The sequence below is a fragment of the Grus americana genome, chromosome 28, assembly GCF_028858705.1.
Source record: "Grus americana isolate bGruAme1 chromosome 28, bGruAme1.mat, whole genome shotgun sequence".
Classification (NCBI taxonomy): Eukaryota; Metazoa; Chordata; class Aves; order Gruiformes; family Gruidae; genus Grus; species Grus americana.
This window is the reverse complement of record NC_072879.1, coordinates 2451765-2467921: the sequence shown is the minus strand read 5'-3', so window position 1 is coordinate 2467921 and position 16157 is coordinate 2451765. Positions and strand designations below refer to the sequence as shown.

Genomic DNA, 16157 nt, shown 5'->3' with positions numbered 1-16157 from the left:
CTGCCCACTCACATCCCAGCAGGGTCATCTCTGCCTGTCATCCCGTCCCCGTGACAGATACGCTGCGTCCCACGCACATCACTGGCTGTGTTGGCCAAGGTCCTTACTCCTTGGGGAGAGGAAACAAGTCTCTGACGGTGTTGATGTAGAGTTGAGGGTTCACCGCGAAGAAGCCTGCGTATGCAGAACGCCACGGGAGAGGGAGAAGGGAGTTTGGCAGTGAAGACGTGCTCGTGTGGGATGACTGCACCGTTTTGTTCTGTGTTGTTCAGAACAGCTGTGGTAGCATCTTCTGCTCACTGTGCACCACACCTCAATGGACCATGAAAACAGGAGACACTCCCAATTCCTAAACCTCTCCCAGAAATAATGCCTTTACTTGGTATCTTGGAACTAGATTTCTGATGTACAGGTATTGCCTGTCTTGTAGCTTCACATCTTACCTTGCAGGAAGAGGCAGAGTAGGAACTGTTGCTTATCTGAAGACTTGCTAAATGAATTCGTAGCTTGTTTTCCTCTCCCTGTCTTTCCCTGCTGCAGTGGAGGAGCAGGAGCTGGCTACCTTTTTCACCTCGAGCCTCAGCAGGGCCCAGCAGCTCTGTGTGAGGTGCTGGGACAACAGATTTGTTCAGGAAATTCTCCCAACTGTTTTCAGAAGTGGGGGAAAAAAAACCTCTGCAAGAAGCCAACTAACATCTCAGTAACTTTAGATAGAAAAAAAGTAAAATTGAGATTTTTAAATTCGGTGGTTGAAAAATACCTGGCGTTTTAGAGATTTGGGATTTGCCTCCCACTTCAGGATCGGGAGTTTGCTATGTCAGTGCCCAGCGGCAACACACGAACGCACACCACACCCCCCCCGTTGCCAGGCCTTCTCGGTGTGCCGCGCAGGACACCGGAGGCGACGCCACGGACCGCGTCGAGTTTCGGCGGGAAGCGCCCTCAGCCGCGACGCGCGGGGCCTGCCCGAAGATACCAGCCCGCCGGGACAGCGCGACGGCGGGGATGCCCGCCACCTCCGGGGGAGGATGCTGCGGTCCCAAGCGAACCAACTCCCGGGGAGGCGATAACAAGGGGTGTGGGGGAGAGGGGCGGGCAGCGGCAGGAGCGCAGGGACACCGATGCCGCCGCCGCCGCCGCCACCTCAGGACGCCCGGCCGGCAGCGCGCATGCGTGCCGCGCGCCCCCTCCCCCCTCACGTCGACGGGGGAAGCCCCTGTGCTGCGCAGGCGCGCCGCCGGCCACCACCTCCCGCGCGCGCCGCCGGCTGCGCCGCGCATGCGCTCCTCCGCCCCCTCACCGCCCCCTCCCGCCCCTCGCCGCCGTCGCGCAGGCGCCCTGTAGTCCCCCGCCCGCCCGGTCGGCCCGCCCGGCGCATGCGCCTCGCCCCCTCCGGCGCGGGGAGGGGGATGCGGACGGGGGAAGATGGCGGCCTCGAACAACCCGCGGAAATTCAGCGAGAAGATCGCGCTGCACAACCAGAAGCAGGCGGAGGAGACGGCGGCCTTCGAGGAGGTCATGAAGGACCTGAGCCTGACTCGCGCCCACCGGGTGAGCCGGAGCTACCGAGCGCGCGCGCGCGCCCCCGGCGCTGCCCGGCGCGCGCGCCCCCGGCGGAGGCGGGCGGGGGGGGGAGGGGCGGCGCCCCCCGCGGAGCCCCCCGGCCCTGGGGCAGCGGCGGCGCGCGGCGGGCGGGGCGGCGGGCAGCGCCCCCTGGCGGGGGCGGGCGGCGCCCTCGGTGCGGGGCGGGGGGCCGCGCGCCGCCCCCACCGCTGCTTTCCCCCCCCCCCCCCCCCTCTGCCGCTCCCGTTTCCCCGGCACCGGGCCCAGCCCGCGCCCCGGAGCATCCTCCGAAGAGCGGCACCTGCCGCCAGGCGGGCCGGGGCGGCGGGGGGGCAGGTGCGTTCCGCGGGGCACCGGGGCAGGGCCCCGTGGGGGGGCAGTCCCCAGTGTCCCCGTCGGAGGGGGGCGGGGGGGGCCTCTGCGCCGGGGCAGGGGCGGGGCAGCCCCCCTCACGTCTGCGCCGGAGCGGGCCCGGCTGGGTGGGAGCTTCTCTGTGGCGGGGCTGGGGGACCCCTCTCTCCCCAGGCCCGGTCTGAGGGGAGGGTCCCGGTTCCTTCACCAAGGTCTGAGGGGAGGGTCCCGGTTCCTCACCCCGGGCCAGGCCCAAACTGGGGCGGAGGGGTCCCGGCCTCCCTAAGGAGCGCTTCCCGCGGGGCCCTGCGGAGCATCCCCCGCTCCTTCAAGTGCGGCGGGGCAGGCTCCGGCCCCAGGCCCCGGTTCCCCCGCTGCGGGGGCATGTGGGCGCGGAGCGCCCATGGGTGTGCAGAGACCTGGCGGGAGCTGCTGGACTCGTGTCACTAATGTTGTTCCTGTTATACTCCAGTTGTTGTAGGCACAAATTGCTGCACTTCCAAATCCTCCCTGCCTTCTGATGTCTCTGCAAAGCCCATCAGCAGAAATTAAGGGCATAACGAATGCGCTTTCCGAACATCAGATGCCTTTTCTGCTTTAGGTATAGGGATGTCAGAGCTTTTCTGTACGGTTCTTGTTTCACCTGCTTGTGTCAATATTTTTGTTTTTCTTTTAACTGTTGAAAGAAAATCTACGATCTTGTTTGTGGCTGAACCCTCACAGGAATGGGAACAAGAGAACATAGAGTTAGATTTGCAGTAAAATGTTTCCTTTTATTCCTCTGTGTCAGGATAGGGTAAATATTTGGTTTGAATTGTTGCTGCTGGTCAGATGTAATAGAAAGGCATGCTGCTTCTGTCAGCTCTCGCCTGGCAAGGTGTGAGGCCGAAGCTTCGTTCATGCTAAACTATTTGTTGATGTTTCATAGAAGATGCTGTCTGAGTCGCTGTTAGAGTTAGTTGAGAGCAGAGTGAGGACGATTTAGAGATGTTTGCAGTTGCTGGAGTCTTGTTTCTTGCACCTCTGTCTGCCTGTGTAAGTCGGTGCCCCGGGGTTTTGCCTTTTGATGGTCAGTCCTTGGCTGCCACTCAGAGCTGGGTGTTCTTGAAGTCTGCAGTTACAGGTTGTCCTTCGATTAACTCTTACGTTTAACATTCATCTTCAGCAAGATAAGTCGGAATCCTAATTCAGTTTCTTGCAAATCTGAGTGTTCCTAATCCAGGTTTTGCAGATGGAAACCCATCTTATTTTCAAGAACCTGGTACTGAGAAAAGGACCCAAGATGAATAAGTTGTCTGAGGATTCTGGGTACTGAAGTGATGGAAACACTGACCAAATAGCTGAGTAAAATGTCTCCTTTGTAGACTTTTTCTTCTAAATTCCATGATTTCATCTGTGTTTAAAATGCAGTATGAAAGCAAAAAGGGGTTAAGCACAACTTTGCTGTTTGCTCTCATTTTCATTTGGCAACCAGCACTTTGCTGTCAGTTTGAAAATGCGTTACTCAGTTTGTGGAAGCAGCCCAAAATTTCTGTTGCCTTTTCGTTATTAGTAATTGTCTTTTTGCAATGTTTACCATCTTGTCTGTATTATTGTTAGTTACTGATCGTAGCAGAGGCAGAGAACTACTGTTCCACCATTTCTTGTGCATACGCACGCTGTTTCTGAGCTTGCTTTCTGACTTGGTAATCTTCCACCTGTTTATGCTGTTTGGTCTGAGATTCTTAAATTATGATACATCTTTCTTGCCCAGGACAAAACAGAGCATGATATTAACTCCTTCTTTCTCTACTGTGCTCACCATTCAGTTGAAAAAAAAAAAAGAAAAAAAGAATTCCCTTGAAAAATAAATCGTTTTGGTTTCAAAAGTGTTCCCCTATTCTCAGGAGCAACAAAATCCTGTCTTTCAGCTGGCAAATTCAAGAATGCGTTTTAGCTTTTCTGGGAGACACAGACCTTGTGAAGAGTCGTGGAGGTGGGTGGCCGATAGAAGCACTGGAGCTGCTTAATTGTCTTGTGAGTGGGACCTTCGTGTTTATAATCCAGAGATTTCTGCGAGTCCCATAGTAACAAAGTGGGTGAGAGGAGGGGTTTTTTTTTTCTGTGTGACATTGACTCCTCTATTTTCCTTGTGGTTCTGCTGCTTTCCTTTTTTTATGTGAAGCATGAAAATTTAGAGCTGCACTGATTTCTGTGGTTTAAGGATGGGTTGTTTACCAGGGCCTTCTCTCAATTTCTGTTGTAATACAGCCCAGTGATGCTTGCTGCGTTGCATGTATTTGCTCATGCAAGGCTGTTGCTGCTCTTTAAGATTGTATTTAACAAAACATTAACATGCAGGATAACACAGATAGTGCTGAGCTCTTCAATGTAAGGCTCTTCAAATGCTAGAGAATAGAAGATTTTAAAGAAAATTTGGGCATAGCTTGTGACCTGCATTTTAAAGGTGCTTCTTATTCAGTTGGAGATGCTCTGAGGTTTCCAGGATTGTTTTTTTAATATATATTGTTAAAGTCACTTAGTTTTGATGGATTTCAGTTGGAGCTGTGTTTGAGCTCCCTCTTATGGACCCTGCAGTCTTACCTTAAAAAATAAAAAAAAAGACATTCCCCCCCCCCAAAAAAAACAAAAACAAAAACCAACCCCAACCCTAACTCCAAAAAACCTGACTTCACCGAGCCCCACCTGCCTGGAGACCTGCGCTGATATTGATGTTACTGGAGTGAAAATGGAAGAAAAAACAGGTTAATGGTGGTGTTTGGAAACATTCTGTGAAATTCCAGCACTACTGGAATTCCAGTCTTTTCCTGCACACAAAGCCACCCGTGTAGACAAATTGCAGAAGGTGTTTCAGTGAGCTACTACTAACAGCACTTCTCAAAAGAGGATTTTTAGTAATAACCCGTCTTCCTCAGTGATCCGAAATTTATTTTCTGTGTTCCAAAGTACATAATTCAATGCTTTGTCAGTCTGTATGATGGTGCCGTGACAGGGTTTGCTTGCATACTTTTAGGTGTTACCAAAAGTTGTGTGTGCTTGTGTTGCTTTTTCAAGTTCTTGAAAACTATGTGAAGTAAAAAGTCAGTGATTATGTTTTAAACCTGAATATTTTTAATATGAAGATCCAATTTTAGTTTAATTTTTTCAACTGGAATATACTGTAATGGCATAGTTATCCACAGATGGCCATTTAACTGAAGTGAAATTAAATAAAAATTAAGTAAAACCCCCATAGTTTGTATTTTTGTGTGAAACATAGACGGGGCACGCCTCCCTGTAACAAAATTTGTACTTAGGTATGAGACAGTCACTCATTTACTTCTTCCTGCTGGCTGCAGAAGAGATCAAAATGTCTCTTTGTACATTCACAGATCATCGTTCAATGTAGATAATATGCAAAACAGTATTTAAAAGCTCAGTTACATCGGGAATGCTAATCTGCGGTTTTAAAAATGAGAAAAGCTGCTGCTGATGACACAGTGTCGCAATGTTTCCTAATATCTTCAGCATGTTTTCATTAAATAATTTGATAAAAAAGAAATTCCTGACTACGTAATGTAGTATTTTTGAATGTCTGAAAGATATTAAAGAAATGCATCAAAATCAGGACCGAGCCCTCCAAGCATGGTGATTAATGCTTTCAGCTGGAAGTAGTTTTGGTCAATTTAATAGTATTGTGATTTTCTCTCAAAACAGAAGTGTTAATTTTGACTTCAAGCTCTAGACGGTGTTTTTCTTCTTTGTTACTTTCCCAAATACAGGGTTTGGCCCCTATATTTGCACATTTCCAGGCCAAGAAACTGGTCACTTAGGCTTCATCCGTGATCTCCCTCTGACTTCTCTGGTGAAGCAGGACACAGAACCAAGTCGGTTGGTTTCCATACTGCCAAATAACGCTCCCCACATCGCAGCATCTGTACCCCTGGCTGTGGCCGTCATCATTCTTTTGACAGACACAGGCTGGGCGAGTAACTGCATTGAACGTGCTGAAGTAACGATGCAACATCGTTAATTCTTTGAAAGAAATACTGTAAATCAGAGAGTGAAAATGCAGAGGTGAGCTACCCGCAGGGGCACAAAGAATCTCTGTTCTTGTGCAACAGTCAGCTTTCCCTAACTCGTCTGAGCTGTCCAAGGTAAACACGCGAGTCGGCTTCTGATATGCCATGCTGGAGAACTTGCATACTTCAGTCAGCAGTGTAATGTTCCTTCTGGTAAACCCCATCAGTTTTTTGTTGTGTTTGGTTTCTTAAGGAGACAATGACTTTTAAAATTATTATTCCATCATTACCATGCGTTACAGCTGCTTGCTTGAGCTCTCGGACAAAGTCTTTTTCTGTGCAGTGGCCAAGTCCGTCTGTTTTGATGATGTAGCAAAGCTGTGAAGGATCTGTAGGCACGTGAAACTGTGATCGTACAACTGCTATATTTCAATGTATAAATTGTAATTCACAGGATGAATGTGTAGAACTCAGCTCGGTGTGCTGCATTTCAAAGTTTTCTTTAACTTCAGCGGTGGAGAACATTTGCAGTAATGTGCATTTATAGATGCTACTCATTTAGTAACAATATGTTCTTGAGGTTATGTACAGTCAGCTCTTCCAACTCTTTGAGGGTGATTTGGGGTTTTCCCTCAAAGAAAATTGCCGAGCTGCAAAGCCATTCTTGCAGAGGGGAGCTTTGCCTGTAGTTAAGATGCTGAAAAGTTTTAGGTCTAGATACTGATTTTCTTGGTCTTGTATTTACAAACTGAAGTATGTAGCTGTGATGACTTTGAGTTATAGTTGCAAATGGAGGAGCTGCAAACCTGTAGAAGTTACAGACATGGCAAAACCATCAGTCAACAGGAGTTGATGCTGTGTTAATCTGAATCATGCGCTGGCATCAGTAGAAGGGCAGAGGTAAACGAGTATCCTCTGCGTAAGGAAAGCATTAAACCACAAAACGGTACGACAGGACTCGTTCCTTAAAGTATTTTTCAAGAATACGTTGTATTGCAAAAACGATTTTAGTAGCCATGTGGCCTATGCACAAACTCTCTTTGGTACCTGTTAGATGAAACAGAAAAGAGCTGTTCTTTGCATAGTGCAAAAAGAAAGGAAAAAAAAAAAAAAAAAGGAAGGGGAAACCCCTAAGCCCTGGAAAGCCCATAATGTGATTGTGTAAGGATGCGGTGTTGAAAAGCAGTTTTAACTGTAGTTAGGTTTCTCAATTAGATGACTTTTTATTTGATTTTTTTTTTAATCATGTAAAATACATTTTTATTTTCCTAACCATCTTGGATTACCTGTGCTAATTTGGAAACAACGCTTATTTTAATCTGCTGCTCATCAAACCGCTACTTCTAGCACTAACCATTTATTTTCAGTTTTATAATCAATTTATCAATGTCATTGATTTTAGTTATGAAGCATACCGTGCCTTATCAGCATCGAGACCCCGATTCTTTGCTGAGACAGCAGTGTTATGCGCGTTTAAGCTCATGTGTTCTTTTACTCCTGTGGCTGCCCAGCGCCGTCCTAGTGCAAGCTCCGGCATGGCTGTGCCCACAGTGGGTTGTGTCAGGGGTTGACCGTATTAAACCAGATGGGTTTGGGGTTTCTTTGAAGTGTGCTTTAGCAGTTTCCTGCTCTGACTAGACGTCTAAATTGTACTGTAAGAAATTATCAAGTATTTCTAGAGGCTTTCGTTGTAGTGGTGATAAAATGCTAATATGGCAAAAAGTAGGCATCTTCTCAAAACTGATCAACAGGGATTTAAACAAAATGTCCTAAAGGGTAAATATTTGTCTTTGGTTTCTGTTATCTACCTCTAATTGCAAAGGAGCATTTTCTTGGGCTGCATTGTAACGGTTTTGTCAGTCTCCCTGACAGCATCGATCAGTCTCTAATGGTACGTTCCACGCTGGCATCAGTATTTTTGTGCCTACTGTAGGATCTGAAACTCAAGTATACTTCAGGGCACTTTTCAGCAAATGTAATACTGTATCGTAAAAAAATAAAATAAGCTTTTCTTTTTTAAAATAACGTTTCTGCTTGCAATGGTTGGAATTTTACCCTGGTGTTTTCGTAGATGTGCTGGAGTAGCTGTTGCTTTGTAGTCGAGGATATATGGTAGCTGACAGGATTGGAGTAAGTGGGTGAAAAGAAGCAAACTGTCAAAATCTGGTAGATTTTTTTTGTGAGCATAAGCTTGCAGTAGTGTTCATTTTGTGACAGCAACCGATTGCAACCTCGGTGCTCCTTCCCTTTTTTTCTTTTGGTCTAAACTACTTGCATTTCAATAAACAGACGCGGTCCCAAGGGCTGTGGTGTAAACTTGAGGTGGTAGCCAAACTTGTGAGTATTAACTCATTAGCTAAGATCAGCGTATCTGATAGTGCGTAGGAGTTAATGTTTAAAATGTGCTTTGATTTAAATGGTTTGCATAGCATGTTTTGTGCTGCGTAAGTGATATCCAGGAATAAGATTTCTGTCAAGATCTCCACTGGTACTTACTGAGCCAAACGAGCGTTGCAAAAGTGCATATTTGTCAACCAGGGATGTTTTTGTATGATCTCATTGGTACTTTATAAAGTTGTAACTGAGTGTTGATAATAGTCTTGTTTTGCAAATTATTTCTTGGGAACTGAAAATTCTTCCCCTTGTACGAGAACAATCCTTTGCAATAAAACAACACCACCACACACCCACAAAAAATAGGTCTTAAATAATGAAGTAGAGAAGAATGAAACGATGTGTTCTGGCTTTAGGCTTCAGTATTAATTCTACAGCACTTCACAATCCTTGTCTAAAAGTCTGTATTTTACAGGCAGATTTTTCTTAATGTGTATTTTACATTCTTGCCTGCTTGGTCTATCACTTTTCTTGATGACTGGGAAAATATCCTCTGTGATATCCCTGCTGGGCTACTTGCTCGTGTTTTTTAGTATGGTTACTTATCACTACATAGTAGTAAGATGTGTTAATGGCAGACTGCAGTTCTGTTAGATGAATTTTCAATTAATTTTGATACCCAGCTATTACTATTTATGTTAGTATTATTTTCCTTGGACAGCTGAGGTCTCCAAGGGGAGGGAATGTGAGCTGGTTTTCCAAAATATATGTATATTCAGGCAGATGGTGATAGTTCTCAACTCAGCGTATCAGTTATTTGTGACTTGCCTTTCTGTACATTGGTGCCTCTTTAGACCCGTTGTAGAAGCAGCATCTCGTAACGATGAGAAGCTGTGCAGAAGATTTCTCTATCTCTAGAGTCCTTAAGTGGTGTTTCAACACCCATAAGCTGCATTAAGGGAAAAAAAACCCGACCTCAGTGGCCAGGGGGAAGACAGTGATTGTTTAATATACTGACTTTTCACCTTCTTCTTTCCTTGCAAAGTCTTATGTAGATCGTATTCATGGCATCCATTCAGCAGCCACCAGTTATTGGAGTGGCATTACTGGGTTTCTCCTTGTTCTCTCTGTACGAGCAACAGACAAGGCTTGTCCTTGTTGCAGTCTTAATCACAATTCCACAAGACCCTGCTCCCCCTCGCCACCTCTGTGGCATTTCTCTTCTAGTGAAGGAAGAACAAAAATATTATCTTAAATATTGCACGAGTTTCCACCAGCCTACTCAGATTCAAATGTCTTATTGACCTTCTCATTGTAATTAGATTTTTTCTCTTGTGCAGTGAAATGATTATGTTGGACGAGTCTTTTGCATTCAAAGAAGTTTGACTCTGATGGCAGATATTATTAATGCCTAGAGAATTGTCTGATGCCTCATCTTAAGAGCTTCAAATGGTTTCTTGAGCTGTAATAGGAGGGCTTAAGGTTGAGCTGCAGTGGGAGGAACTGTTGGAGAGAAGAACATGCTGCAAAGGCCATGGCGGTTTTGGGGACTGGTGAAGTGTTAAATGGTATCATGGACTGAAGGTCATTGTGAAAAGGCTTTCTCTGCCTCGGCAGCGGCTAAATCACATGTTTATTCTGTACCAATATGTTTTTAACTGAACCAGCTGTGCTTGTGGCTACTGTCGGCACAGAGTTAGGTGCTCTCCTGATCGCTGATCAACTCCAAAGAGCGCAAACGTGCCCTGCTTGTCTCCTAATTTACGAAACTTGTAGGGTTACATAACTGAATTTTCATTCTTTAGCTAAAAATAAAAAATGGAACATAAAAGCTATTTTTATCGTGCTTAATGAGGGCATCTCTGCTTTTATTTCATCTTTTCTGAGACATTTCAATAGGAGGAATGGGGATGGTTTAGGAACGATTTTTTAGCCTGGACGCTCGTTCTCTGTTGTTCTCTGAAGCGTTGTCCATCAACCAGCAAACATACGTTGGGCTGCTCAGAACGAGTGTTTTCTTAAAAGTATGCTGTTAGCTAATAATGATCATGAAAATAAATAGATTTTGAGAGTGTCGCGCTAGATTTAAATATATCAGAGAGGCAAAGAATTCTTTTTGCTATCAAATAATCTATGAGCTTCAAGTACGAGTCCTCGCTGATGTATTATATTGAATTATCAGCAACATAAATGCCTTTCTCTTTTTAAAGCCCTTTCAGAAAAGAAGGGCGGCATTTGCAGAACTGACACGGGAGCTGGTTTGTTTTTAAAAGCAGTGCAAATCAGGTTTGGTTCATATTGTAGCTTAGCTTGGCGCTCTGCCCGGTGATAGAGCAGAACTCTGAAGAATAGTCACTATTTTAAGTCTCTAGTTGTGCTGTATCCTGTTTTTACTTGCTACTCAGTTGTGACTGTTAAGTTTTAAACAGTAAACCTTTGTTCACCAGAAATAGCAAAGTGTTTTTAAACACAGACTGACAGCCTGTGTATTAAATTTTATTGTTTATTATTTATTATTATTACTTCATTTATTCAAATTCTGCAAGGTGTGTTCTTACCAATTCTTTGCCCCCGAACCCCAAAATATCAAATAGTTCATGTTAGTTCATTTTTTGGAGAAAGTTAAATGCAGCTAATGCCTAAAGAATTGCCACTATGCAAAGTTCTGCTGGTGTAAAGCAGAAATTAATAATAATAATAAAAAAACCTGCAGCATGAAAACCAACTACCTTCTTCCCTCTCCCCTTCCCCTTTCTCCGCAAAAGTTAAACATTCTGGTTTGTTCTCTTTGGGTGCACAAGAAAAAGGATTTTTGTTCCGGAGTGCAATGCAGATTTGGGGTGGTTTATAAATAGTAAGTGTACGTTAGGGGGTGAGATCTTTTCACTTTCACATGAATTCTAGAAGACATCTGGGGGCAGAGGTCTGAGTATGTGTGTAATTTTTATAACCCCGTTTCCTCAGAATTTTATAGCTGAGGCAATCTGGGGAGTTGGTTGCAGCTCCTGAAGGAGAATGTAATGGTGCCTTGGAATTTGTAGATGACTCATAACAGGACAAAACAATCCAGTTAAGTGATTTGAGGTCTTAAATAATCTCTTCAACAGGAAGGTGAAGAAAACATCATGAACTCATGAGTAATAATTGGCTCTCTTGGAGTGCTAAAAGTGCAGTGATCGCTAGTTGGCCAGGATTCAGATGATTCCTGTTTAAGCTTTGCTGATCAATATATATCTCAGCTCTTATGAATGAAATTTATTTGACTGGACTATAATGCTTTTAGCAAAGCAGCATTACAGTTAGCAGTTGGGAGAAGTTTATTTTAAATTGGTTTATAGAAGTGACGCTTTGCACCTCAGCTGCGCTGGCTGGGGTTACGTCTAATCTTTTCGATCTGCTTTTTCTCCTGTTCTCTGCTCTTTGCTACATGAATCAGCCAGGTGACCAAGATTGTTTTTCAATGAGGAAGAACTTACAATAACGGCTGCACCTCCTGAAACAGAGAGAAGGTGATTGTAGTTCTTTGCTTTATGGACATGCTAGCTGCAAAAATTAAATGGTTTTAGATAGTCCCGAAAATAAACTAATAGGAATACCTTCCTCAAATGACTAGCATTGTCGTGAACACTAGAGATAAGAACTTATTCCATCATCTCCTTTCTCCTTTTCAAAGCACAGAATCATTCACGACTGCCTTAATTTTGTAGACGCTTTTATGCAGCTGCGAGGGACCCACGCGGGTGTTCCAGCAGATGCACACCCTTTGAGACCTCACAGTTTTACTGGTGAGCAACTGGAATTGCAGCCTACATGTAATGCTGTCAGGTAACCTTTAAGCTTAATCAGGTTTATAAAATCTGCAGTTAGCTATGTTGTTCTCCCCTTTGCTCTGCTTAGCAAATATCATTAATGATGAAAACCCCTTCTTCTGATTCCCAGTTTATTTTTTCATGGTGTGTGGGGAGAGCTCCTCTTTCAAGCTCTGGCTCCGTGAGGTAGAGGGGGAGCATTCTGCTTCCCCTTCCCTCCGTGCAGACCCTCGCACTGAGTTAATGTGAGCTGGGATGCTCACGTGCTGTGGCAGAATGCCTTTGGTTCTGGTCCTTGAATGTGTCGCTTCCCATTTTGTTGTCTGTTTCTGAAGTCTTTGGGAAAATTTGGGTGTTTTAGTGGATTGGGAAACGCCTGGATCCTTGAACAGTGTATTTGGTGGCATACTGTAGCTATCCACTGGTAAAAATCAAGTGCAGTGCTGGCCTTGTGTTTGCAGTTCTGCTATGAGTAAAAAGTTGGTTGTGAAGTGTTTCAGTGTGGCAGAAACAAAGCTGTTGCTCTTTTGTAGCGGCTAAATTCCAATATATTACAACAGATTCCTTCCCTTAAAAAAAAAAAGGCAGGAAAAACGCATTTTTTTCTTTTCTTGAATTTTTATTCTTAATGACTGTGTTTGGCTGGCCTGCAGAGTTTTTCTGTTTGTGTCCTGACATATCGATGTGATAATGGAACAAATACTTGACAGTGACTTAATTGGCAGTTATGGGGATGGAAGAGTAAACAATGATGTAGCAGTTCTAAAAGCATGGGTTCAAATCCAGTTCATACCATATGTCTGGATTTTTTCGTGGTAATTTTCACTTAGTTTGTAGTAGACATTTGGCTTCCTGTTTTGGCTTGGTAGTACTTTTCTCTGCAATATCTATTGCGCTAGGATGCTAATAGCATTAGAAGGCCAAATATGATTGGCAGAGGCAACAAGGGAAACTTTTGCTTGGGTTGTCCGCACTTGTCTGTTTGTAGCCAGTGTTAAACTCTTCACTTTTATGAAAATAAAACCATACTAAAATTAAAAAAAAAACCCCACACCATTGCAACACATTTTGTTACAAAGCTGATGATGGAATATTTTAAATCCCGAGTGACCCAGACAGAGCAGCTGCTATCACTGCGGATTATACCTTTCCTCTAAACTTCAGACTTCATTTCCTTTACCAGTCTTCCTGGGAGGAACAGCTGTGCATTTGGATCCATCGCTGCTGTTGGATCGGTACTTGAAACTGCAGGAAATAGGTTACTTTAGAAATCTGGCTTGATGGTGTTTCTTCCTGATTGTGACAGCCCAAATGAGAGAGAGAAATGCAAGGGATTCTCTTTTCTTTTTCTTTGATAAATTAGTCTGTGTAGTCTGTCTCCATTAGCCAGGAAGAGTTGTGAAGAAGCTAGCTATGCTTTTTCTATTCTAGCGTTACTCTGTGCGCCGTGTTCGCTTTTCGTTGTTGCCATGAATGGTCGATTATTCAGAAATAAAAGAACAGTGTCGCTTTACAGCAGGCACATTTAAATGTGTTCTGAATTTTAGAGGAAGACAGTTTTCAGAGTTCCTTTTTTATATCTACAACGTGCATTAGCTTTAAGGGGCTGATAGACTGTATACTTCTGTGTAATTCTAGATGTTTTTTAATCTAGCTCTGTGGCCAAGCCTTTTCTAGAGAATCGGTGTCTTTTGATAAAAGAACCTGAACTCTAGTTTTCTGATGCTGCACCTTTTTCTTTATATTAGACAGAGCAAGCATTAGGTGCTCTGAAAGACAATTTAAAAGAAGTGGATCTACGGCATAACACTTACTTCCCCTGACCATCGGGACATACTTTGGATTGAAAAGAAACCTCTATCATGTACATGCTTCTGCGGGTGCATGCTCAGATGAAAGGGAAAGTATTGATGTTGTTAGATTTGATCATCTAATTTTTAATTACTTGGAAAACAAAAGTAAAGGGCTAAAATTGCAAATAGACACCTATCTCTTCCTTAGCCACCTATTCAGCTATTAGATAAAATGCATGGGTGGATTTTAATCTGTAACATCTAAATAATGGAAGTCTTTTTAATTATTTGCAATAAATTGTCAAAAACTTGATAGCACTATAAAAACAGTCAGTATTAACTTATCAGTTGTACTCCAACTATAAAAGCATTATATAGATTAAAAAGTCAAGCATTCCAAAAAGTCTTTCCAATCTTTCATAATCTCCTGCGTGAGCAGTATTAATTAATTTATCATATATTCACCTCTCCCCTAGTGAGACTGAGACCCCTGCCTCTTTGGGCACAAAAATAGATGATGGTGGCTTACTGGGAGACTGTTAAATATCTTGATTTATCTGCATTGTTCAGTGTGTAGCTCTGGGCCTCAGAGTGCACCCGTCAAACTTCGGTTTGCTGGTAGGATAATTAAACCCTCAGGGAAGTGCTCTGCGCCTTACACTGTTAAGGAGTCTGAGTAGTTCAAAACCAACTTAATCTTTACAATGGTCTTCTGGTGTGATTACTCTCATTTTATGGGAGGATAACTAAGATGCAAGCAGTAAAATAGAAGAGATTGATGCCTTGAATGTCCAATTTGATACACTCGGTAGTCAGGGGAGTGGGGGGAACCCAACAGCAGCTCTTCAGTTTTTAAAGTGCTTTATACACTCATAGCACAGGTCCAGTTGACTCGAGGGGAAGGGGTACTTCAGACCCCAGTTGGTAATTTTGATAGACCCTTCGTATTTTATGTTGAGTAACCTGAAAACTAGCAATTGCCTCTGACAAATTGCTCATCTAGTGTCCTGGGGAACGTTGGTGGCAGAAGGAGGACAGAAATGACAGGTTGCCGTAACGCCAGGCCCCATTCTCTCGTTGTTCGCTTGACTCATTCTTTTCATCCCTTCCAGCTTGCACGAGAGTGAAGGTGAGGTTTGCTCAGACATCAGCTTCAGTAGGCAGCCCTGAAATATAACGTGAGATTGGACCATACAGCTGAGTTAGTCCAAATACTGAAGAACTCGTCCTTTTGTTGGCTTCCGCTGCTCTCTCCTGTTTCCCTTCTGCTATCAAAAATTCATCTGGTTGTGGGGTGAGCAAGTTAAGAGAAACCAAGCCAACCCACAAAGTTTTTCTGCTGGTTCAGCTTCTCTAACCAGATTTCTTTCAGGTCATAAGAGTTCTGGGGCAAGGAGAGGGGCAAGGTTAGACAGCTTTCCCGGGAAAGACGAGGCAACCAGAGCACTGGGACCATGTTCTCCGCAGCGTGATCTGCTTGGTTGGATTATAAAACTACATCCTCCGTGGCTCATGAAACTTTTTTTCTGCTAATAACTTTCTGTGTCTTCTCGTTATTGATATTAATTTTAGGTTCTTGGCTTTAATGAGATTGAGTCTGGGTCTGTTGATGTAGAGAGGGACTGGCAGCTGAATACCTGCTATAATTCATGAAATTGTGGCTAACATTTAAATTTTCTTTTCCTTGACTTACCTGGATTCTCTTTTATTGATTTATGAATCCGTCCTCATTTAATTAAATAAATTCTAGACAGCTTTCATGGAGGGTGGTTTTAGTAAATGAGCAGCTATTTTGATGTATATTAATTTTAGAAATTGGTTGGGTAGCAAGTACAGAGTTTTTAAAATTCCAAATCTAATACAAACTTCAGAATATTAACAGAAAAGGGTTAGTTTGAGGTGAAGGAAGGAGCCAAACTCTTTTGGTGGTCAGAGCAGTTAGTTAATTATTGGATAGTTTTTGGCAACTTGGACACAAACATAAAGAACTTTTAATAGTTAGATGGGTAATTAAGTGATTTTTTAGCTAGCGGCTATATTGCCACTAAGTCTAAACGCAATAACTGTGAATCATTAAATTGATGTTAACTTATCTTTCTTTTTAAGAGTGTATTTGCTTTTCTTATCAACATAAGGATTGTGAATGGGAAGAAATCTGCCTTTGAAGAAAACACTTCACTGACTTGTCTTGAGGGTTTGTTTGACTTCGTGTTTAATTTCATGCTGGAGACAGAAGCCAGATTAGTAGTTTGGGAGTCTCAGCCCTCTGCTCGCTCACAGGAGAGGCAGAGCGTGCACACTCGACC

The 16157-nt window shown here is 43.9% G+C and overlaps 1 protein-coding gene across 8 annotated transcripts in view; it reads left to right on the top strand.

The window, feature by feature from the left end:
• The first annotated feature begins 1373 nt into the window (after positions 1-1373).
• The window catches only part of CRTC1 (CREB regulated transcription coactivator 1), a 51336-nt gene continuing 36552 nt past the window's right edge, over positions 1374-16157 (top strand). For all 8 annotated transcript variants that reach the window (XM_054805334.1, XM_054805333.1, XM_054805330.1 and 5 more), the window contains exon 1: positions 1374-1551. In XM_054805334.1, the coding sequence (XP_054661309.1) occupies positions 1426-1551 (126 nt within the window). In that variant the 5' untranslated portion in view covers positions 1374-1425. The remainder of the gene's footprint in view (positions 1552-16157) is intronic.